The following is a 27218-nucleotide window of genomic DNA, read 5'->3' on the forward strand; positions in this document are numbered from 1 at the left end:
CATACATCACAGAACGAATGGTACCGCAACTTTGGATGAAAATATACCTATAATTATAACCGATTTGTTATTCATGTATCTATACAACAAGTTTTTTTTTATTGTTCAGAGTTGGTCAAACGCTTGGGACTAGCCTCACCCAAATTTGCAGGGAAATGGTCCAGGGTACGGGATGGACATAGGCTCGTGGGGGGTAGGCCTAAGTTAAATACTTTAAGTTAGTAAAAAAGAAGATGCGACGTAAAGTGTGAAATATGGCGAGTATTTACCGTAGAATGTTCCCGTTCTCGTGGGCGTTTACAATCTTTTACGTTTTCTCGATTATTTTGGTTATAACTATTTGGTGTCATAATGTTCGTAAATGAATTTCTAGAGAATAGATATGATTGAGATATATATCTTTATAATATCAAGTCCCCTCTTCTCTCCAGTAATTTTCAGTGTTAGTGGCAACATATCTGTAGTGCAGATAGTTGTGTATGCGTGAAGGTAAGCCAGTTGCTTAGTCTCGCACTAGTAGTGTGTGTGTACGTCTGTGGTTCTTGTATATTCTACAGGCTGGTGCAGTGCCACTTGTTGACCTTTCAACAGAGCCATCGATATTAAGTCTTATTCCATAGTGTTATAGGGACACAAATGTCACCTTCAAGAAGTTCGTGGGCTGCTGTTCTTACATTATGGTTTATAAATATGCTTAACTAAACAATGCTTTATGACATAGTTGGTAATAACATCTTTCGCTTTAACATTAAGGGTAAATTTTTTCCATTATACCACTTATGCATAAGACTCAATTTGATTTTTTCTTGATTAAATTTTTTTCTTCTTAATTTAAGGGAGAAATGTAAATTTTCTTGCAGTAGAGAGAAGTACAACACTTCTGTGCAAAATATATAGAAATATGGCTTTTCGTAATGTAGGACCACTGTAACGCTAGCTTCAACCTGTACCGTTTTGGTACAATTGAGGCGCAGATGGCAGCACCGCCCGTCACTGACATTGCCCGTGTCACTCCAATATTTTGATTGACATTTTTATAGCACTTGTACGAGTTCCTGTACTGTTGCAAGCTATACAACAGTAAACAATGCACTTTTAATGTAGCTAAGTATATCGTTATGTGACATGACTTTTTTTTTGCCTATTTATTTAAAAAATATATTTGAATTGCTGAAGTGACTATGATTTGTTTGACAACCTGTTGTCATAACGAGTTCCATAATGATTAGCATTTTAGAAGATGCACCTGATGTCTTCTTATCTTAATATAGGGAGTGGAGGTAGGGTACCCGGCGGTGCCCGGGACAGTCTATCTCTCTCCACATCCCCTTACCCCTACTTTTAGGGGTATTAGGAAATTATAAATATTTTGGCACAGGCAGAAGTGGTGAGAAAAGATATAATGTAAGAGGGAAGCAAACCCATTCAACACTTTATGCGAGTCAAAACACCCATTTCACTTGTGGTAAAAGGAGAAATGCTTGGAGTGACTCTGTACACTTGCGGCTCAGGCTTGGGTACAGATATTACTGGCACTATGGGTGTTAATGATAATGACACCTAGTGTAAACTATGTGGTATTTAAACTCTCACAGCCTCACCCATGATGTTCATGATTGCCCGTTGTTTAATGTAAATAGAAACACTGAGATAAGGACCGTTTCTGAACAAATAGCCTGGTTGTGTCACAACGGAAAGATTGACGATACTCTGGAAAGATATATACCACAATAAACTTGTTTGAATTAGAATTGAATTTACCCCCACCATCTCCCGTCTCACCCCTATCTTGACTATCTTCTTTACCGCCCTTCTTCCCTGTCTGGCTTCCAACCTCGAACAGACATTTCCATTGATATTTATATATAGAGGAGAACCCGGCGTACCGGGTCTCTCTCTTCCCCCATCCCCTCATTTTTATATAAATATACCGTAACCATCTTCCTTACTATTCTCATTACTAACCATCTTCCCCTCTCTCACTATTTTTATCACAAAGAACATGTCTCTACTTGCCAGTCACCCATTTATTCAACATTACCAAGCCATCTCGGTACAGTCTCCTCAATCCTGTAATATATTGACTTTAGTAATCTGCATCAATAATCCTGGTCTATCCTCTTGGCATAATATATATACTGTACCTTTCATTTTGCATATTTAGACTGTCAATAATTATTCTTCCACCACATCCCAAATGCATTTCACAATCATATGCATAGGCAGACACCATCACTCCTTTATGCTGCAGAGTTCAGATTGTTTCATACAAAGCTGTAGGTGACCAGCCATTTTCTTCTGTTGTCGTCTTATTATAATAATAATAGCCTGAAATGCTATGCGTGCTAGTGGTTGTACAAGAATGTAAAAACTCATATAATTATTTTTTTTATATATACAATAATTGTTGTAATTACTAATTATTACTCTTCCTTCTGCTTGGTCTTGAAGGAAGCCGGCCTCGGGTGAAAGGGGGCTGTGACGATCTGTCTGGAACCCGTAGGTGCGGGGCTTGGAAAATCCTCCTCCTGGGGGTTGTGCAGCCCAGGGTCTGCTGCAGGAGGTTGGGGTGGTTCTTCTCTGGCCCTGACCACGGTGGTCTCCGGGTTTGGAGTCCCTGTGCCTCCTTTTACCAACTTCGAGATTAACACCTGAACTGGAGTCCCTAGGGCAGTTCGTTGTTGCCTTCAACCTCGTTCTGACAGTTTCTGCGACGGCGTTAGAACCAATCGTATTGGCATTTGCCTTTCCATTGGAGACTTTCAGTACCGTGGAGAGGGGGGTTTCTGCTGCATGAGTAACAGCTTCTCCTCTGTATCAACCTATCCTGGCTTTGCATCCTGGAGAGGCCACTCCAGACTGACAACCAGAGTGCAACTCTATAGTCTCCTATGACTGTTGGATGCCTACTGTCTCGGTGGAATAATCTTGCAATTTTTGCTGTAGGTGTCAATAAATATATTGGTCATTTGATTTATCATTTTATTGGATATAAGCCAGAATGTAGGGAAAGGACAAATTGATAGCAGACTGTCTTAAAGAAAGCTTACATCCTACAGACCTTAAGTCATCTATGCATCCATTATTTAATTTCTGACACCATTTCCAAATTTGTAATACAGTAAAAACAAAATTTAAAGATATACTGTATTCCCAAACAGTATAATATAGTTCACTGCAATACAGTTTGCTAAATACAAACAATTGCAGTAATAAATCATTCCTTAAGCCAACCTATTTACATTGTGTTAGTGATTGTACTGTACAATGTATTTGTTTTAGGTTGCATGCTTATATTTTATCTAATTTATTCATACACCACAGAAATTTTAGTACTGTCACTACTAAATAATGAAAGTACTAGTAACTCGCTAGTACTTTCATTATCATGCACATCATAGTTGGCTCTATTATAAAATATTCCCAATTTCCAGTTCATTGTTCATTTAGTTACTCATGTCCTTCATCCTGTGGAGGACACTGCTACTCATCTACCTATGATATTTACATCATTGACACTATACTTCCTCTGGAACTGCTCACTAAATAAAGAGCAGCCTCATGTTGAGATCTCCACCAGATATTTAAATAAAGTTTATCACACTGAAGACTGCTACTCACTAAATAATTGCCAAAAAATAAGCTCCAAACTAAAAAGAGAACATCTGATAGAAAAAATGAGTTCTTAAAGAAGTAAAATAGTACACAGGAGAAGTGAATAAATAGGGGTAATGATAATGTATTTTAAAGTATAATATGACATGATACCCCACATGAAAATGCAAATTTGTCTTTAATGCTTTAGTAATCACCTAAAGACATGGCCTTTCATCTTGTCCTGAATGTCTTAGAGACTTATACAAAACAAAATTGTAATATGCTTGGAAGGGGGCAGACTGCCAAATGTAAGAAATTTAACCTATTGCTTTATAACCAAATTATTGATTTATCAATGCTGTACTGCTACCTACTTAGCAATAAAAAAATTTGTGTTAAATTCCTGAGCATTTTATATAACCTTCCACTACACCCACAGGCATGGTTTGAATCACGTTCTTCAATAAACTCCTGTGAATCCGATTCCTTTGACATTGTTCATCTTATGTTTTATCTTTTAAATTGGCATCCTAAATAATATCCATGAACTTTTTAATGTTCCGTGACAAACAATGCTATATGACCTTTGGGCATAGCACCTTGTTTTGATAATTACTTCCTTCTTACCCTCTGCAGGATCGATATTGTGTAAATAAAAATTAAACTAAAGGAAAAAATCCTTAATATCACTACAGTGTGAATGTAGCCAAATAAATAAAATTGCTTCTATGAGTGATGAAAGATAACTGGACTACTAAATGAGTAAATATCACACATTGTTGTTGACCTCAATGACTCATTTAGAATACAGGCTAGATTAACCTATGCATAATTTAGGAAGGATTTAATAATCACACTAAAACAAGAACCATTTTAAGTTAACATATAGATTTAAAAACTTTATGAGTAACCTAAAATTTGTTTTAGTATGTACTGCATTTAGTCAATTAAGAGCTAGTCACCCACCCAAAAACACTGTATAAAGAAATGAAGTAATCAGACTTAAATACCTCACATTGTATGTTTCATGTTAAGATCTTCATATAAAATAACCATAAATATCTGGCCATCCCCAAATCTGGAATGATGAGAATAATACATTTATTAGCAAATATCATCTAAACTCGAGTTATAATTATTTAAATTTTGATCAAAAGAACTTTTACTATGTAAAGCAGCACTAGTTTTCAGTTATTCCTACCGACTGATGAAGATCTGCCAGGAAAGACATTTGATGGCGTATATGCGCACAGTACTCCACCTTTCCTGGTTTTCTTTACAATCATTTACTGATGTATATCCCTTTATATGCCACCTGTACATGTTCACACATACATTTTTACTCATAGCTACACAAAATTATTATTTTCCGGATACTACATCCTCCTTTGTTTTATAGATCTATAAAATAAATATACTTATATACTTTATCAATACAACACACATTGCTAATTAATTATAGCTACAATATGTATTATATATAATGAAGGTGCCCGAAAAAAAAAGTAAACCATATCCGACTCCATTTCTCGAGCAATAGTAAACGTCAATACAAGTAAGGATCTACTTCTAAGAAAAAAAATATATATGTGCACCACTCGTAATTTAATAATCTGTTGTCGAGCAATAACAACAATACTTAACTATCACACAATAACAAACTCATTAAATAAAAGATAATCAGCCACCTTTTATAATAAAGATGGATAAATATTGATAATCAATTTGTAGATAATCTGTATCCACTTTTTCTAGCCTGCTCATTAATATCATAGCTACTTATAATTAATATTTTGCTACACACACCAATGGACAGAGCCGAGTAAGAGTAAAAAAGCACACCAGTACTGGTACTCAAGTTGCATGCCAGAAGAGCACACCATCACCTCTTTATTCCATAAAACAAAATCCCTATGAATGCAATAAGAAGTATGATTAATAACAGTCACTAGTATCATCCATTAATGTAAATGAACACATATTTGACAGAAGCATAGTACTTACTATACTTCTATGGCTAATGAAAATTTAAAATTGTTAGTAACTAATCCATTTACTGCGATTTACAGATGTTTGAAAACATAACACAGTACTATTATGCAATTTACTGAACTCCAACAAATAATAAATAAACTTACGGCTACATACAACAATTTAACATTTCAAGCACAATTTTTTAATTCATTCAAGTTCACCACAAATCCAAATACTACATAATTTTCTGATATTAACATGCAGGCATAAATGCCTTTAATGTATTGTAGCTATGGCTTTTACCTTGAACAACTGTCATGGATTTTTGTCAATTGGTCCGTGTCTATGGGTTAAAGTGTTATCCTGACCTTGTTTCATGTCACCATGACTAGCTGTGACCACTCTCGACCTCACGCCCCTAGTCTTAGGAGAGAGCTCGTGCCTCATGGGTTGTGTGTAATATTACCAGTTCTCCAGATCTATGGTGGTGCTTCTAAGCCTACATGTTGAGTAGTTACAGGTAAGATTACTAGGAGACCATCGCTGTTTTCCATATTACTGTACTAACTTTATCTTCGAAACAACATCTATAACCTTTACAGATCATAAATAAAACTATATAACGGCATTTATTCCAGGATCTGAAAAGGGAATTAATAAAAATTAGTCTCATTACTACCAGAATCATAAGAAACATATTATAATTACTATACAAATCTAAGCTTAAAATAAAAAATATTTCAATCAATTGCATTTCAGTTCTGCATGTAGAACTAAATTTATAAAAACGTTCAGAAGAATGTAAATGTATTGAAGACAAAAATAACTGTTACAGTGCAGTGTACAGTACCATATAGTGCAAAGGTCTCATCTAAATTTCCCAGAAGAGAATACATTCCTTACTTCATTGTGGATTTGTTTATTTGATGCATCACGCTATTGTGATTTCTGTGTGTAACACACTACCAATGTTGGGTAGTGGTCATTGAGAGAGAACATGTTGAGATAGGACTCACCTGAGTTACAAGTCCCGCAGCTATAGTGGAGCCTCCAGTTCTCAACATAAAGCGTCCTAATTCTTTATAGTCTCTGAAAAGCTCCAGACACAGAGGACGCGTGAATGCCAGTTCTATTACTGCAGCAGTGTTTTTGACGAGTGCTCGTGGTTTACTTTTCACAATCTGTCCAGTAGTCTTATGTAGCTGGGATACTAGTTTTTTAATTTTTGCAGGTTCTGTTACAGCCTGATAGTGAAAATCAACCTGAAATTGAGAAAATTAAAACATGACTTTCATTTCATAACCTTTAACTGCAACATTTCCTTCAGTGCTTAAATAATTTAAACAAAAGCATAATCCTGACATTCCCCAATACCTCACAAATACTGTATACTAAATTTAGAAATCTGACCAACATGCTAGGAACTGTACATCTGAACTAAACCCTAAGCCCCTTCAGTTTGGTTCAACTGCCACTTCCTGCGTGCGATATAAGATTCCCGTCTCTCTTGGCTGGCAGGCACTCATTGTTTTGGGTGGAGAAATAGCAGTCCTCCTATTGTTTATTGGTTTAGGATAAAAAAAAAGAAGAGAGGTTTCCAAGATGTTTGGCATGTTTGTGGCCAGGGCTCAAGGTTTGACAGGGTTTGTGGCTCTTGACTTTTGGCATGGGACTCTTTATGCTTCCGACTTGTCCAATGAGGTATAGTTTTAGCAGCTCTATGTTGAGGTTTTTCCACTTACACTCTGCTTATGTCAGGGTGGATATAAATTCTCATTCTCATTTGACCAATGCTTCTCTTCTATGAACATGAACGTGTGTGATAGAATATGCTTCCATTAAAATATACTTTCATCTTCAAGAATGCAAGCTGAGGATGGAAGTTACCATGTTCAATGCCTGCCTCATGCATGTGGTTAAGGTTGATCTCTATCTTTTTCCATGATTACGAACTAGCACACAAGCAAATGGCACATATTCTAATATCCCATCTATATGTTTAGTATTTGAAGCCTGGTTGCTTTGTAGCTGTCTCTGTGGTACCAGAGCCACTGTACCAGGAAGCTACCGAGGGCCTGCTCAGAAAGTATCATAGTTTATTTTAATTATAACAAACTCGCTGTACATGAAATTCTGTTAAAAGTTCCAAAGAGTTGAATCCAGTATACAAATTTCTGAAAACACACAACAAAACTGTTGTGCCTGTCACATTCAAACTGTAAAGAGCAAAAACTACATACAGTAAGTGCTGTTTAACTAAAAGATGCAAAAAATGATAGTGACATTAATACACAGAGCCTAATTTATTGAACAATAATTAAATTGTTTACAGGGAACTACAGAAGTATTTTTGTTTATCTTGGAATTTAGGCCTTAGGCAAAGTACGAGAAGAAGTTTGGTTATTCAGTGACAAGTATTTTCCTAGAACACTGCTAAATGCAGTGTTTACAACCCGGTCAACCAAACAATAAGAAATGAGTGCCAGTAACTACAATATTATTATGTAGACGAGGAGTTGCAATAACATGGCTGAAGAGGTGATACCCAACACACACATCTAAAAGTAAAGAAATATGACATTTTGGTCTGTCCTTGACCGTTGTGATTATCACGACCGATAATTGTCCGGAACAGAATGAAACAGCATTGTTTATTTCCAGACGTGTGGGTTGGGTACAATAGTATTAGATAAGTTATCATACTTAACACAGAATCCCACACTAAAATTCAACAAGTTTTCATATTACTGTAATATATGTTTATAGTACAAAGATGTGAAGCCTGGCCACAATTTGGTGGTGAAGGCTACTACTACTATTCTATTGTATTCCCAACAATAAAGTAGTTTGCCCGGGAAACCCACATTCTCTATCTTCTCACCAAGACTATGTTTATTTTAAACAAAGAAACTTTAAAATAACAGCAGATGTCTATTTTACCTACCTGTGCTCCCTTGATCAGAGGTACCGTTATATTGAACACTACAATGCGAGCTTGCACCCTGGAAACAATTGGGATGGGATGGGTCGGATCGCACAAAAAGTCGCCAATATGGAGCACATTGGGATCAACACCATTAACGGTCAGCGTCACATGGTCACCAGCAAAGGCTGTGGCAGATGAACCATTGTCTGCTTGAACACCTGCACCATTTAGAGACAAAAATTATTATTTATATCCTGGTTATTTAGAACATTGTTTAATTAAAATTCCATAAACCCTATATTTATTTTATCTTTCTTCTGGTATACATTTGCTGTATGAGGCATAAATAATTAAATTTAATTTTTCCTTCTGAAGATAGTTTCTACTAAAAAATACAATCCACCCATAAATATACTCAGAAAAGCATTTTTCATTTTACTATCTAAAGTTATTAGCCCACTATTATTTAATTATACCAGTTGTGCAATCTTTAAATTTCTATATTATGCTTAAACATTATGTAAATATTAAAGGTTACAACGAGATTAGTAGAATACAACTATTTTTTTATAAACTACTGTAAAGAAAATCCAATAAATGAATAAACTACATAATATATACATACAGATTATTCTCACCTTTGACATTAAGTACATCTCCTTGTGGAAGCAGCAGCAGCCGGTCATTCTGCTGGACATAGCCAGTATCAAGCCGTCCACTGACACACATGTTGGATCCCTGCCCTTTATAAACATCACTCACACACAGTCTAACTGGTCGAGAAATACCACGCTCTGGTACTTTTAACTTATCTGCAAATGAACAGGAAATACACATACAGGTAATTAAAGGAACTGGAATAATAAGCATTCTGACATTTGGCAAAGCAAAAGGAAAAATGCATTTTTATTAAGTGAATTGCAGCTGTCAAGAAAGAACAGCAAGGCAAGACAAGTTAACTTAACTGGGAGTTTACAGTCGTGCAATGTAAAGAAAGTATGTAACAAAAATGATAAATAGTAGATTTGGTACATGCACTCAGTGAATTTGTGGTTTATATTCAAGGCCAGGCTTTACCTGTTATAAGATTATTAAGACTGTTACTGGTGGTAGCGCACACAGCCATCACAACCTGGTTGATCAGGTACTTCCTGCAAAAACCTGCCTAGTTTCCTATAAAAAATGTAACCCTTGTTCTGGCAATACTTCTTAAATTTGCTGGATGTAGGATGAATAACAATGGAGCTTTTGTCCCCATACTACTGAGTTTTCTGATGGTTTTTATGATCCTCTACTCAGCACCGGGTTTATTCCGCACCATCTACCATCTCTCTCACTTCACTAAGTTATTTTACTGTGCAGATTAAGAATCTAACCTTTGTATATTTTAAATGTTTTCTCTTTGTTAGGTGCTCCTTTGCCCAGTTCAGTGTCTTCCTAATTGTCCAGGCCGCCTCATTCTCCTATATATAATATTGTACTAAGCACAGAATATTTGCATTGCCTTTGCCATTTCAAAATATCTTAAAGAGTTGGTCAGTCTCTTAAATGTTTTACTGAAATTCCTATTTAGCAGATATAACTTATGTAGTGTAACTTTCTAATGGATGCACTTGTCTGCCCTAATATAGAAGAGATTGAATCAAAACATACAATGAAAGCAGTTGCTACACACACCACTAAAAAACAGTGAGCAACTTACCAATTGCCTGGAGCAGTGTTGGGCCTGTATACCAGGATAATAATCTCTTTTCTGTGGTGGGTTTTACAAGATTTTCTCCAGTTAGACCTGAACATGGAATATACACAACGTCGATGTCCTTAAAGCCAACGGTCTTAAGAAACATCCGTAAATTATGCTTTATATCCTTGAACCGGTCTTCACTCCATTCAACAGAGTCCAATTTGTTTATACACACAACCAATTGTGAAACTCCTGAAAGATAAATTTTCATCATTGGTATCAGGAATATCAAAATATCTTGAGTTTAATAGGCTACATGGAAACCATTTATTATCATGCCTCTGAACCATTTTCTATTTTGACTAAACTATGTTTTTTGAGGTACGGACACCAAACAACTGCTGCATATTCCAATTTGCATCTCAGGATGTGGTAAAAATCTTTTAAGCTTATTAATTCCATGTACTGTACTTGAATGCCCTTCTGGAATTGACCAGTTAATGTGTGTGTACACACCAGGAAAACCCTGGTGAGCATGTCTTTACGTGCTAGTGCTTACCTATCACTAACTACAAAGAAATGACATCTAGCTCTTTATGCCCCGCCTGCTAGCCATTTATACGTGGCACATTACTTACCTCTCTCAACATTAATGCTTTTAATTAATATTGAGAGGTAATTAGTGTGATAACACCCTCATTTATTTTACATTAAGTTGTGGGTAGAATTGGCTCCAACAACCTCTTCCTTCCCTTGCCGACCACCCATACAGGAAAACGAGAACTTCTTTATATCTCATCCACTCAAATGCACATCCAGCTTCCAACGTTGTTCCTTGTCCTACCTCTTATTAATTTAAATGGACTTCCTTTATCCACCTTATACATCCCCTCAACGTACGTAGTTAATATACCCCCCTTCCCCACTGTTTCTTCTAAGGTTGTGAGGGTGAGTTCCCTCAATTTGTGCTCATAGCCGAGGCCTCTCAATTCTGGTACTAATCTAGTTGTAAACCTTTTTCCAGTTTCTGTTTATGCTTCACAAGGTGTTTGTTCCATGCTGGAGATGCATACTCAAGTGATGGTCTTACATAGACAGTGTGGATAGACTTGAAAGCCTCCTTATTTAGATTCTTAAGTGACAGTTATAGTTACAATTTAATCATAGTTGTCCCAGACAAATTCCTTCTTTTAAAAACGCCTTACAAGACTAATATATTGACCGAGTACAAGTACTTTGGTACACTATAAATATCTAATGTAATTGTACAATCTGATAAAAAGATTTAAATTACGACTAATGTACTTGATGATATTAGAAGGTACCTATTCTTTCAAATTACACTTAGATTGCGTACGATGGTAATTCTGTCTGTTAAAAGTCAAAATATATGAAGTACCTGTATCTAAAGAAAATACTTTTAATGCTTTTATTTTTATATATTATAAATTGTAAGTCATTCAAATTAACAGACGTAAAAAAAAATCAAGATAATCCTGTCTTAAAAACAAAAGCCAAAGTACTGACAGAATGAAAATGGCATTACATACCTAAAGACCTTATCAGAATAGCATGTTCCCTCGTCTGCCCACCGCTTTCAAACCCTGCTTCAAATTCCCCCGTGCAGGCATCAACAACTAGAATGGCGACATCGGCTCTTGCTGCTCCTGTGATCATGTTAGGAATGAAGTCTCTGTGTCCTGGAGCATCAAGAAGTGTTATTACTTTGGTTTCCGACTCAAATATTCTCTGGGCAATATCTACTGTTATGCCCCGAGCTCTGAAAAGAAAAATGAAATTAAAACATATAATCCTCCCTAACTAAAAGAACACACTGTATAGGTAAGCACACAACTTAATTAAAATTGCAGCAAGAAGTACACTTACCTCTCTTCATCTGTATCATCTAACACCCAGGCATACATGAAGGACTGTTTGCCAACTTTCTTGCTTTCTTGTTCATATTTGTGCATAGTTCTCTGACCAACATTACCCTGCAGCAAAAATAAAAAAAGATACAAAACAAAGGAATTAATAACTAGATATGGTCGATTCTCATGAGCGAGATAAAAAAAAAAAAGTATCCCTGGGTCAATAGCTCACAATGCAAACAGGGTAATATAATGAGTATAGAGGGTGTATTAACTGCAAGGAGATGATTAGTATAAGTGTAATAGGTACAGAATGGTGTACTGTAATGAGTACAAGGATCAATGAGCATAGGGTGATATATCAGTTATGTGAAGTGAAAAAATACAGGGTGGTGTAAAGGCACATGATGGTTTGTCTTCTGGTAGTGAAATCCTAGCTTTAGGGCTCCACCCCATAGCTATTGTACTTAGGGCATGTATACCTCCCAACATTCTCGTACTGTCATACATTCTTGAAACTGTGAACTGGAACAGATTCCAAGATCTCCTTTTCAAACACATTTCACTGTATTCCTGGCATTGTGGATGGTAAATAATGCAAGGCCTCTTCTAACAAATGACTACAATGTACATCAAAAATTAATTAGTAAATAAATACCAGTATATTATACAAGCCAAACTTACTCTGTAATGGCTAGTTATTTTATTCCAAATCACAACTCAAATACTGTATAAGTAACTGTAGTAGTATACATTTTGAGACAGATTTATATGGCTTATACATTGCACTGGATGTTAAATTAATGAATGAGATGTTGCAAGATGCTTGAAGTTTAATCCTACACGTAGCCTTTCATGACCTCACTGGAGTAGTGCTACCTCTGGTGGGGAGAAAGGAGGAAGTGACAGGGTGGGTCTTTAGAGTATTTGAGATAGTTTTGAGGCTGTGTTATAAATTCATATCAAACACATCTCAATGAGCATTTTGAGTTTTTATGGCCCTTTTTCAGTCTTTCTGCAAGTTTCTTTCTTAACTTCTTTCTGCAGGCAAACATAAGTGTGATGCTGTTAAATTAGCACAATATATAGTGTGATGTTTACCTGGAGGTACAAGAGATGCCCCATCAGCGTTGACTTGCCAGCATCAACATGGCCAACCACCACCAAGTTAAGGAGGTCCTTCCCACTCCCTCGTTGCTCCTTGTACTCTGACACCACATCTACAGGCTTGTCCCTGATTCTATTATATAAAATAAACTTTTATTAATAACACTGTTGAATGTTTTTCAATGCTATAGAATACCATCTAATGAAGCTTTACTGATTTTTCCTGATAGAAAAATCTGTAAATATTACTAGTACATTTGTTTTTTAATTCACTACTGCAAACTTTTTATTAATTATTATTAATTAATTAATCATAGTTCACAAAAGTATATAATATACTGGGTGGAGGGAGGGTGCAATAAACATCCTCTTCCTCTACCTTTCACTCAGAAATGAGTTATATACTCAGACAATTATAATTTAAAATGATAATGAGTGAAACTTAATAATTAGCAAAATCAACCACAGAAATGAATTGGACAATAAGGCAAGCTCATGCAGGGGAGGCGGCACGGAGAACAAAGATATAGAATATTGCACACATTTTCTAGAACACAAAGGAACCAACAAAAGGGTTAGAGGAAATAATGAACTATCAATATACGGTATACTAATTCTAGTAATATAAGAATGAAGCAGATATTTAATTTAACTCATAAGCTGAAGCATTCCCAAATGCAACCGACTCCAGTGTTCAGCAATGTAGTGCATTATTAACAAAAATTTCCTTGGAAATGTTCATATAAGGATATTTTTACTTTTATATCCAATTCAAATACCAGTAACTTATGAAAGAGGCCATATACAAAAGTCTTTACCCCATGTCAAGCTATAAACCAAAAACCCTTTAAAAACCTAAATGAGGAATTATTCAGAATACTATATACAGCCTACTTAAGTTCTAGAATATACAGATGTTTCATGGAACCTATAGAAACAAAGAAGCTTGAGGATGCTTAAAGACTGTCACGATGAAATTGCAGAAAAAGAAGGACCAAAGCTACTAAAATAAGCTAAGGACACTGAACCTAACATTACTGGAAAAAAGAAAAACCAAAGGAGAGACTGTTTTGCACAAGAAGAAAAAGAATGGGGGGGGGGGGGCACATTTGAAGTTGGAAGCACAGATGAACCCGAGAGCCATAAAGAAGCACTCTGTGTGTGGGCAACAACTGCAATGAAGTAGAAAAGGAGGAAGTGCAAGTCAACTTTATTCACAGATTTAATTGTAAACATAACAAAGAACTAAAAGGTCAGGTGAAGCTCGATATGCACACACAATAAAGGACAATAAAGAGCCAAAGAATAGGGGGGGGGGGGTAGAAATAGCCTAAGGTACTCTATCCCTTTGAAATTTAATTTTTTCTTGTCTCAATAAACATACTTGAACTTGAGTTGAAGAGCCAAAGCTCAACCCCCACACACACAACTAGGCAGGTACGCAATAATGTAAACATACACACAAACGACCAAACATGTTTCTTTTATGCCTCTAATATACAATGCAAAAATTATTATACTGTAGCTTCATTACGTTTCTTTAGCTAAAGTACCAAAAGACATGACACTACTGTACATGTATCTCAAGATCCATCTTATACCTAGCAGGGGTTTTGGCTACTGTAGACACGTCTTTATCCTTCTCTTTCTCTTTATCTTTCCATCCACGTACAGGGGTTTTGCTGCGAGATCGCTTGCTCTCCTGCTCGTGTTGACCCACGTTATTCTCACATGTTGTGCTTTCTGAAAGAATAACAACTTTTAGACCATAGCTATTTAGCCCTAGGAAAAACAAAACAAATCAGCATTGAAATAACATGACATATTTTCCAGGTAAAGTATCCACACTTTGCATGTAGATGAAAAATTTCCCTCCAAGCATAGCACTCCTTTGCACTCTCAGGCAAGGTCCTGACATTCCACAAGCAAGACTATGTTTGTTGTAGGACAACATTTTGCACCAGCACAGCTGGGATCTTTTAAAAGGTCTCTATCCAATCATACCGATGCAAAGAATATTAAATCTAGCCTAGAATGACCTTCAGATTAAATAAACGAGTCAAGTTAAGCAGAGGCTACAGTTAGGGATTTGCGCCCAGTAAATCCTCCCCAGCCAGGATATGAACTCAGGATAAAGCACTCGCGGAACACCAGGCAAGCGTTTTACCACTATGCCATGGAGACTAACTATTAGTAACCCTTACTATTAATGTTAGAATCCTGTGAAATCCCTGTTGGTAACTAAAGCTTGACACACACACGAACCTTTATCATTTTGAACATGGAAGCCCCGCACCACTCGAGGAGTGCTGCCACCTGTCGCAGGAGTTGTTACAACTACAGGTGCAGAAAGCTGACTAGGAAGGGCTGCAGATGATGGCACCTTACAATTTTTTACCAATTCCCCCTTATATTTTTGATTTTGTGTTAGGGAGAGCTGCTTAACCCCTTCTGATGCTGTAAAAGGTTTTTCTGAAAGTAAACAAATGGAACATGTTCAAGTAACTGGAACATTCCAACAGCAGATGCTATTGAGAAAACTAAGTTCTGAAGTTAAAATAATTTATTGCTACTAAATACATTCGGAACGTGTAATTATATGGTATCAGTTGGTACATAGCATCACAAATACCCAAATAACACAGCAGCACCACACATTTACAATCCTCCACATCAGCACCACACTGCTTCTTAAGACCAGGCATACAATGTTCATAAAGAAAATTTTGTTAAAAAGCTTAGCATCTTTCCTCACCTCTAGTTCTAACCCGCTTTTCTCTCTGTGGGAGGGATTGTGCTGTCGCTGGTGATGATGACTTGTCGAGCAAAGCATTTAGAGAGGCATCAAGCTCAAACTTATTGGCTAAAACTGCTTGCGTCAATTCCTTTTCAGTATATTTGTCTCCCAAGATGTTCCGCAGCTCATCCAGAATTGACGCTAAACGAACCTAAAAAATTACACGACAGAAAAATACATACAGTACAGTACCTAATTCACACCAAGGATTTTGGTGTAAGCAGTTTTACATTTTATGATTTCATACAGGAAGTCAATATTGCACCATCTTTCCGGATTCACTTGACTTATTCATGTCTAATAATAAGTTAAGCCCACTTAAAAAGATTCTTCTGTCACACTTGTAGAGGGTTCAGTACTTTTGGTCGATGAGTAGAACTAGTGACAAGTACTGTAATGTACATGCAGAACACCATCATGCAGTGTTCTTTACATGCCTTTGTAAATCTTGCACTATGTCAAGTCTACAAAAATGTTCAATCAAATATTTGTTTGGACATTGGGATATAAATGGAGCATTGTACAGAATATAGCAAAGTACAGAAAAATATGTAGAGCATATACTAATATACTTAAGCCCCCATTTTCCCTTGCACAATCACACAGTAATATACTGTACAGTACTAATTAATAAATAGATTTAACAATGAGCAAAACTTTGAAGATACAGTAGCAGATTTATTCATTATCTTACAATTGAAATTTTGTAAGTTTTATTTAACTTTGCAACACGAACAATCAATTTTAAACTTACTGTGCTCAAATCTTTATATGTAAAACTACAGATTAATATTATTACAGTATTTACATGCTAAAATGAGAATAAGTCATACAAGTAAAATTTTGAGAAAGACAAAAGTTTAACTAAGTACCAAACATTATCCTCCACTCTACCTCATCATCTGGTGATAAAAGTGGCTTGGCGTAGCTTGGAGAATCGCGACAGTTTCGTTCTAAGGACACTGTCTGAAAAGGAAAACATTATTTTACTCAAGATCATATTTACAATTCCCGATATACGATCTACAATTGTGGGGGAGCATGTGACATGATCAACAGCATGGCTCATTATATATAAACTCGGCCACAAAATGTAAATCAATTTACTCAAGATCTCAGATTTTTATATTTAGTATAACTAAAATACTATTTTTTTTTTTTAGAGCTGGCTATCTTTGGTTATTGAGATATAATATTTAAAAAAAGTTGTGCCATCAGTATTTTTCAAAAATCAAATTCAAGTGGATGTAACTATATACAATATATAATTAATGAAGCTAGTGTCAGGTTTAGTATAATTAAAAGGACTTTCATGATTTATATGCTGTACAGTATATATAAAACCTATATATCAAAATCTCTCTCTCTATGTAAGAGAATGTATGCGTGTCTCCACAATAGGAAGCCAGACACTAGGGGCCAGCTTCACCAAACTAGCTTCACTGTGGCACGTGAGAAACTGATACATTGTTGGGAAAAAGATGAAGTACTGCCGATCATCTGAGAATGAGCAATAAGCCAACATAAAAATTTATCTACACACCATGAAAATTGGTACTGCACTGTATTAGAAGAGAGCAAAGCCCCAAAGATATGGAGACACCAGCAAAATTGCCACAAACCCCCTATACCTGAAAGGGAGAGCAGACACTACAGGTGAGGACATAGGCACTGACTGTTGTATAGGAAGCTTGAGATGAAGCCCCACCCAAGAATAAAGAGGGATAAGATCACAATAAATCCACCCCAGGCAAAATGTGACAAGCAACACATGGTCCTGGCAGTGGCAAAAGAATGCCAGTGCCATGTGGACATAATGTTCCAGAAAATGCTAACATTACCTAGCTAAAGCAAGAAAGTGATGTCCAACAGAGCCTACATGTGGCCAACCATCTGCTAGTGATCTGGTGCATACCTACCTACCTACCTACCTACCTACCAGTCAAGATATTTAACTGCCACAACAATTGTATGTCTTGTTTATCTGGAGGTGTCTAATTTCCTTCAAACATTTACTTATTCTGTTTTACCTATACTTTTTTTAGGGTTTTCCACTTTTGTATTCCATCGCTGCTCCCCCTCGTCTTACCGAGTGACCTAGATTCTGGTTCTAGTTCCCGGTAGATGACAGATTTGTTTTAAGAGTCCTGGTATGTTGAACTTGAATGATGCTTGGACCAGAGACCAGAGCTCAGCTTAAGGTTCGTCCCCCCAAAAAATTAATAAATTAAAGTCAAGAACCGAAGCTTCATTATATGTTGTAAGCTAACCTTATAAGCAGGGTTGTCAAAAGCTTCTTCTTCTTCCTTAATATCCTCTCCCGTTGGAAAATATTGACCAAATCCATGTGTATTTTCACGACTTCTGCTGTACAAATATTGTTCTGAAATATGATGCCCAAATTAATATTACACAAGAATTTTATCAAACAAATTTATTATAAAATGGGTTACAAAATAGCTTTAATAGCATATCAAGTTAATAAGTGTATTAATGATTGCAGCAGTACAGTACTGTATGGTAAGTTACCTCAAATGGACCAAATTGTACCAAAACCATTACGACATCCAAACAATTTCCATTGCATCCAAACTTTGATATTATTTTGTTATACTCAAGATTATTATGGGCAAAAGAGAGAATATGCTATTATGCTAATTTTGAACATGCGCGCACACACAGAGTTAATAAATAGTAAACATTAGTTTCCTTTGAGTTACACTGCCTAAACTCAACAGGAAGCAACATATTTTAGCTATCAAGCCAGTAAACAGGTACCTGGGAGTTAGACAGCTGCTATGGGCTGCTTCGTAGGGATGTGTAATAAAAAGGAGGCCTGGTCGAAGACCGGGCCGCGGGGACGTTAAGCCCCGAAATCATTTCAAGATAACCTCAAGATAGGTGTCAACACATTTGCAATACCTGTTAAGGTATAATCATATCCTTGGAAATGAACTATGATGCTTTGTTGCAAGAGGAAGCTTGATTTTTAGCCAAAGAAACAATAATGCCTCAATGTTATTATACCTCTACTTCTCAAGCAGCAAATCCATTTTCAAAGAAAACCCTACCACTGTACAGTACTGATACAGTAAAACCATTGAAAATTGTGGCCCTCCTACTCATCCAAACCCAATACCCAACTTAAGCTTTAAAAAATAATAACCAAAATATGTAGATTACAACAGTGCCACAAATAAAACAGTAGCTTACCTGTTCCTGGAGACAGCCCATAGTCACCTTCTTCAACTGAGTGGCCATACACATCTTCATCATGAGCATCATCATATTCTGCAAATTAAAAACAAATAATTTGTAAATACTCTTAATCTTCAGCAACAATCCATCACTTTAAAGCTGAATTTTCATTTGTAATTTGCTTATTTTGATATAACCATGTCATTATCCGTTTAAGACAGCCACTCCCCCTACCCAATACTACGAACTTCTATCTTCTTAACCAGTCTTTTGTGTGGCACTGTATAAAAAGCTTTGGTAAAGTTACACATCACAATCATTTTCCCAGACATTATGTCAGTTTATAATCTGGCTGGATAAAATCATCAGGAAAATTGATGGGGGCCTTTGACAAGCTGCCAGCTTCCTATCTCTGTTGAGACCACTGGAGATGGTGCCCTCAGGTAAATTGAGGCAAGTGCATGGAGACGTGACCGAGAAGTCATTATGAACTGTGGATCGGGTCTGGAAACCATATGAACCAGATGTAAGATCTGCAGTATATATAACCGTAAGTACAGTTGCAACAAAAAAAACCGTCAGAATTTATTGTACAACCATTAAAAAGAGAAGCATTCGAGGTGGAACTCCTAGACCGCAGCCACAATGCATGGGGGGGGGTGCAATGATTGAAACCCTGATTGGGCTTCAGTGGAAGCCTCAAATTCAAATGTTAATTCAGGTAAAGTACATACATACAAGGTGTGATACAATTATTGATGAGTTACAGATAGAGCTAGTACATACAATGCCTAAAGCCACTATTACGCAATGCGTTTCGGGCAGGAACCTTAAGAACCCTTAAGAGTACTACGGGGTCACCATATCCTGTGCTACTTGGAACTTTTTGTTCCAAGTAGCAAATCTAGAACAACAACAACCTTAAGAGTATTCAGTTGAATTCAAGGTCGTTTTGCTTTTGACCATGTGGTGGTGTAGTGGTCTAGGGAATGTGCTTTGGAGTACCAAGTGTGCCGGTTCGAATATCTTCGCAGCTCCTGCTGATTTTCTCATCGATACATTTTCTTTTTTTTTTGAGATATATACAAGAGTTGTTACATTCTTGTACAGCCACTAGTACGCATAGCGTTTCGGGCAGGTCCCTGGAATACGATCCCCGCCGCGAAGAATCGTTTTTACAACCAAGTACACATTTTACTGTTGAGTTAAACAGAGGCTACAGTTTAGGATTTGCGCCCAGTAAATCCTTCCCGGCCAGGATACGAACCCATGATAAAGCGCTCGCGGAACGCCAGGCGAGTGTCTTACCACTACACCACGGAGACTGGTTAATGTAATAGAGACATCACGTTAATGTGATCACTGTGCATTTATAAACCACAACTCCCCTAATCTAAACTAACTTGTAACCCGCACTATGGGCCTCCAGCACACACACCTAATCACCATTCCATGAAAAGTTGATCCTAAATAATATTGTCAAACCCTGTTCATCAACCACCACGAAGGTGACAAGTTCATCAACCCCGGGGCCAACCTCCTCGGGTTTAGGCCACACAACCCGCTATTATCAATAAGATTTAGTCAATCAATGTTTAAGTTCTTAAATGTTTGTTCTATAACCTGAGCAGAGTGACCCATGGAATGGTCCAGACCCAGGCCGCACACCTTAACATCTGTTCTACGCCCAATATGGGAAAGAACATTGGTCCAACAACATATTAGCTTTACCTTCGTCGTAATCTAATTTCCTAACGTCTCTATGCCGCGACATCTTGTATATGGAGTGTCAAAATATGTTGTAATATTCTGCTACGAGTCCTGCCACAGACCATGTTGGACTTGTCTCAAAGACTGTCTCATATTTTCAAATATATGTAAACTACTACCATAAAAGAAAGTTACAATCGAATAAACAACACTTTATTATGACTATAATTAATATTGGTTATAGCATGCGTGCGATAAATATTTAATATATTTAAATTAGTACAGCATAATGAAGCCAAAGACAAGGTAATATTAACCGTGCGGACACAGACGACAAGAAGCAAAATAAAGATGGCGCCTCAATTTCCGCGGGAATTTCAACCTTTAAAACATGAGGAGTGACGCAAGAACCTCACAGATAAAACAATTATTCGTTTAAGATCAATGTTTATACTTCAATAGACAAAAATTTTATTGAGCACTTCATATCCTTATCCTGAGTTGGACGACAGTGCAAATACATCTTTACATCCAGATCCCCTTTAAAGGGAAACAGCAGTGATGTCTGACACCATGTTGGAATCTGACCCAACTGTCAGTTAGGTCAACCCATGTAAAGCATTCCAAAAAATGTGCACCCATGTTGGAATAGATGAATGCCCAAAGAATATTGTTGAAAACATCTTGATAAATAATTTTTGTTTAATAAGTTATGTGTCACCTCACATATTTATAGGTTTGCTTTGGTTTGCTGCACATTTTTGGAATACAATACATGGCTTGACCCAACTGATACTTGGGTCAGATTCCAATATGGTTCGGAACATTTTTTTTTTCTCGAGTTGGATTGACCTAATATCTCCCTTTGCCTTTATTGAGTGGGACCAGGTTCTGTTTCTGGTCTAGGGTTGGTTTTTATGACTAACAAGAGCGGTGTGGTGCTAACAAGGTGGTTACCTCAGGAGGCAACCCCAGAAAATCATTTAACAACCTTGCTATCTCTTCTTCATCATAAATTGTTCCATTTTTTGCTGTTATTTGACCAACTGAGAGAGCTCTTATATTTTTTATGTAGCAGTTTCTACTTTCTCCAAGGCTTATATTTCTCATAGCAGTCCCCGTGGGGCAGCGGTAAGACACTTACCCGGTGCTTCGCGAGCGCTTTGGCTTGGGTTTGTATCCTGGCTGATGAGGATTGACTGGGCACCAATCCTTAACTGTAGCTTCTGTTCACCCAGCAGAGAATGGGTACCTGGTTGTTAAACGATTCAGCGAGTTGAATTCCAAGAAAAATTAGGATTAAGGACCTGCCCAAAATGCTATACATGCCAGTGGCTTCACAAAAATGTAAAAACTATTCTATATATAAATAAAAAATAAATAAATGTAACTATAAAATAAAATTTTACTTTGGTTAGCTCTTTCCGGCAATGTAGGATTCATAGCCTTGTTTGCCAAGCCTTTATGCCATAGCAGTACACATTAGAAAACTTGTACGAACTTCTTTCATGGTCCATCCATGTTATAATGCAATTTCCTTACTCATATTTCTACCTTGTCATATAATGCTATTTGCAACCATTGCAGGGCTATTGTGAATATATTACTATCAAATGTGCCTTACCCCTATGGTTTTCTTCCTGCCATTGAAAAGTTAAGTGGGAAATATCTCTGGCTAATTTACATATTGGCCACATGTAATATACTCATGGCCCCTTGATGGGAAAAAAAAAAAAAAAAAAAAAAAAAAAATTGTTAAAACTGCATGCTAGCAATTGATGACCTCCTAGCAAAATGTTTTGATTATGAGGATTAGAAATCTTGCTTTCTCAACATTTCTTAGTCATTTATTCCTCGCTAAATCTTCAGTGAATCTGATGACTTGAACATAACTTGTCTAATATTTCTTTGCTGTGGTATTGCCATCGTGAATGATAACTAGGATCTTTTTAATATTCTATGATGCAAACAATGTTATCTAATCCTCCAGTCTTTGCACCTCTTGGAAGTTACTTAATACTTACATTAAAAAGCTTTGAAATAAAAACACATTTTGTGATTTAATGTATATTATTATATAATAGATACAGAGTTGGACCAGCTCAAACACTGACAAACACATTTATCTTACCTTAAGATTCTGATTGTTTCATGCATCACAGGCATAAGTACAGTACCATTATTTGAAAGACAAGATTACGTCAAGACCAGGTCATTTACAATAACTTAAAAGAAAACAAAAAATTACTCTTATCTTTATTATTAACACATTAAAATATATATAAATATATATAAATATATATAAATATATATATATATATATATATATATATATATATATATATATATATATATATATATATATAAATAAATTTATTAATTTTTCAAATCCTGTAATAATCACACAATACAATCTGAAGTTTGTATCTGGTGTTGATGAGGTAAAAAGTCCCCATAAGACGTGAATACTAAAGTTGATCACCTCGAGCAACATAAGCATGTGTGTGTAACTTTAAACTGGCAGTATGTTGCCTACTGATAAGCCAATGAGGCGCTTATGGAGAAGATTAGACACTGCTTTATCTAGTTCCCTTAATTCTATGTAATGACTCTTGCACATTTAAATCTAGTTTAATTTGACCAGAACGTAAGCTTGTACTTGCAAGCATTTTAGAGTGACTAGACACCAAGGTAAGGCTTTCAATGTTAATTACTAAACTTTTGCAGTGGAGACTCTCAACTTACAATGTGCACCTGTCTTTCCTTTTCCACAGCATCAACACTTATCAGTGTAATATCTAATTCCAGTGAATCAATCTCAAAATATTTCAAGAAAATTATAAGTATTGTCTTATTTTTGTAATTACTTTAAAAAACAATGTCTGGACCACCTCTCTTCAAAATGTCTAATATAGAAACTGAATAAAACAACTATATCAAAACAGCACTACATCCATATGTGATAAATAGGATTTAAACAAAACATACAATATAAAATATATCATTAACATAAGCATAATTCGCCACTGGCTGAAGGAACCTGGTTTTTAGCATCAATGCCTACATAACCCAGAAATCAGATGAACCAGAAACAAACATTCTTGGCATCACAACCCATCCTTACATCTGTATACAATTTCTGTCTTAATAACAATACATCTGAGACAAACATTATGTATAATAACGTTTCTGATTAATACGATCTGAAATAATGAAGCAATTGATGTACAATTACCATCCTTCATGCTTGAAAGTCACGACCAGCTATGTGTTCCACATATACACACATTTCCTTTGGTCATACAGCACCATACAAAAATACAAACCCTCCTCTCTCCTAAAAAATATTCTATGGCACTCTGTAGTTTGTGCAGCTTCATAGCCTTTGTACTTATTCTTAAAAATAAAATAAAATAAAAAATCTGGTCATTTCCATGCAAAATTAGATTTTTTTTTTGTAAATCATAAATAAAAATAAGCAAAGCAAACCTGCAAATTTAGTACAGTACATGCTACAAAAACAAGAAGACTGATTGTGTTTCTTCTATCCAGGCTAATTATTTGCAAAATAGCATAAAGATGGCTAAAATACCCAAGATATTCGTTTTGCTGGAATATAGAAAGTTAATAGTCGAATGACAATTGAGTCTCCGTTCATATATCCCCATTTCTGGCTAAGCTAATGACACTAACCCACACTAAAAAGTCATATCACAGCTTACTAAATGAATAAATGATTAAGACAAAGAATAACACTGTTTGTGACAGTAATGCATGATCACAAAACTTGAAAGGCTTAGAACTTGTGATTTTACTTTATATGAATATGTATGTGCATGATTTTAAGACGGCTAACAAGTGACTTTGGGATAAGAAATATTATATTTAATCTGCATATAACACACCAAAAGCTACATAATAATATACAATAGAAAAACTATTCCTTATGTTTAACATTCAACATTTACATATTAATGAACATATGCAGAAACAAGAAATATTCCTATTGCTGACCTTCATTAATGAAAATAAATATGGCCAAGTGCAAATGCAAATCCAGCAATTGTATTTTAAGCACTTTAGGATGACATTTAATTCCTGAGCCCATTATGTGCCTCTGTAACCTTTTCTACTGCTGCTCACAGAATGAGTATGGGGTCTATTACTGCCCTTAAGATGTATAGGGTCCACTACTGCTCACAGGATGGGTATGGGGTGCATAATAAATGAACTAAGCTGAAGCTTTTAAGTAATTCACTTGGTATGTTTCCTCTAGCTTTAGTTAATGGATAATCCTTTTAATAAACTTTTCTCATTTTTGTGTAAACTGTTCTATTCTGCTCATGAGTTTCTCATTACAATGAGAGAGAATTGAGCAAACATTTCTCTAATTAAATTATGAAAAATGGAAATGCTTACTTTGATGTTGATAATACAGCTGCATTATTCAAATGACAAAAAAGCTTACCCAAAAATACAGCTGTCAAAATTCAAGTGGACTTGGTAGACACATTTGGGAAGGTGGAAAATTTCAGACAATAGCTTGATATATATATAATCTAGAGGATGATCCTACAAAGTCATTATATGGAGAAAGTGCTGATACATCTGCCATTTCCTTCAATCTGGTTTAACTAGTAGTTTATAGAAGTGCAGCAGGTGGATGAAGAATGTGAACCAGATGCTAAGTATCATTAGACATTTATGACTTGACTTGCTTAAATGTAGAACCATGTTATGTTTCAGTTTTTGTGGAAGTGATACTTGCTTAAAGAAACATGAATTTAACCCCACAAAGTGGTCAACAAAATAAATACAGTACATATGAATATCTAAAGTAAATTGTAAAAAAAAAATTAAGTAAAAATTCTCAATTATAACCAATTTTAAATACTGTACTGTAAACAATATCTACCAAGAACAATAGAATAGCAGTTGATTTGATGGGGAAGTCAAGAACATTTCAATTAAAAAATAAAGAACAAATGAATGAAGATGGGGAAGATACGGCTGAAGCCCCTAGCTCATATATGCAGGTCTGCCATGAATTACAACTATAGCCATTGTCAAGATGGAAGAGATTACAGATACATGTAAGCTGAAAGCTAATAAAGTAGACAACAATGGATAGAAATAGAACCTAAGTAGAATTTTTCATTCTGATCTGGAAAGTAAATAAATATGTTGTTATTTTGACTGTAGAACATCAAGTTCCAAGTCTTTGAAAAATAGCCAGTTACCATATATCTGAGTAAAGACCTTTTATATATAATAAAGATTAATTCATATTGCATGAACAACAAAAAGAATTAGTAGCTTTGGCAGATTTAAAAAATACAAAAGGATGGTTAAGAGGTGAAATATGCTTTAATAGAAATTCAGACGTGTTTAGAAAAATTGAAACATGTTCAGAGGAGCTTTGTGAGCATTAACTAGTTTAAACAATTATTTCTGCCACTGTATCCATTCCTAAAATTGAAGCCTTAATATTTATTTTACTATTATTAATAATTAGCCAATAAATTTACCAGTGCTGAAGCTATATTGTAAATGATCATACGCTTGCAAAAGATTTTAAAATTGTCTGATAATATAAGCTTGCCAATAATACTACAGCAACAAAAACATTCAATAAATGTAAATATGCTAAAGACAATATACATTAATGTACAGTCAACCCATGCTCTGTGTGAGGTTACAATCTTGGAAAATCTAGCTCAAAATGAACTTAATTTGCTTCGGTAAAAACTGGGTTAGGTTCCATCGGCTTTTCTAAAGTTCATGGAATCTTATTTCATTTTAATTTATTCTTCAATATTTAGGTATATAATGTTCAGGTAAATGTTATATTTACCTGAACATTATTATTTAATACTCTACCACTTCCTAGTCACACTACAGAACATAATGAAATGTGAAGCACTGATGCAAGCATTTAATATAACAATTGCATAAAGCACAAGATAACTGTGAGGAGTCATGAAGTCAGAATGTGGTACTCAGTGCACTAAAACTACAACTTGGGTGTACAAATCTTACGCTTCAACTTGTGATCAGGTAAACCCACCACTGTGCAATATGAACTTTGGCCTTAATAAAAATATATGTATGTCCAAATTCACGTACTACATACTCATGCAGAATGAGCATCTACAGTACTGTACATAATATGAAATACCAAAAATAGCTTTCATTAAATCTCTTAATCATTAATTCTCATTTACAAAATTTAAACCTCACAACATTATTTTGTAAATAACTTTCCTGAGGGTGAATTAGCAAGGAGGCAAGATTTTTAAAGTCAACTTTTTCACTTAATGTAATAAAATATTACATAAGTGTTCTTAAACTTGA

At 35.7% G+C, this 27218-nt stretch overlaps 1 protein-coding gene across 1 annotated transcript; it reads right to left on the reverse strand.

Annotated features, from left to right (window-relative positions):
- Window positions 1-2965: 2965 nt before the first annotated feature.
- On the reverse strand, window positions 2966-21011 carry HBS1 (translation elongation factor EF-1alpha (GTPase) HBS1). The gene is made up of 15 exons (XM_045758115.2): window positions 20886-21011; window positions 19170-19247; window positions 18227-18339; window positions 16851-16922; window positions 15915-16107; window positions 15425-15631; window positions 14761-14902; window positions 13154-13292; window positions 12069-12175; window positions 11732-11961; window positions 10200-10433; window positions 9136-9309; window positions 8516-8715; window positions 6588-6833; window positions 2966-6212 (listed from the first exon to the last, which is right to left on the reverse strand). The coding sequence occupies exons 1-15, from the start codon at window positions 20926-20928 to the stop codon at window positions 6201-6203; spliced, it is 2190 nt and encodes a 729-aa protein (XP_045614071.1). The 5' UTR covers window positions 20929-21011; the 3' UTR covers window positions 2966-6200.
- Between the last annotated feature and the right edge of the window lie 6207 nt (window positions 21012-27218).

Source organism: Procambarus clarkii, chromosome 58, assembly GCF_040958095.1.
Source record: "Procambarus clarkii isolate CNS0578487 chromosome 58, FALCON_Pclarkii_2.0, whole genome shotgun sequence".
Lineage (NCBI taxonomy): Eukaryota > Metazoa > Arthropoda > Malacostraca > Decapoda > Cambaridae > Procambarus > Procambarus clarkii.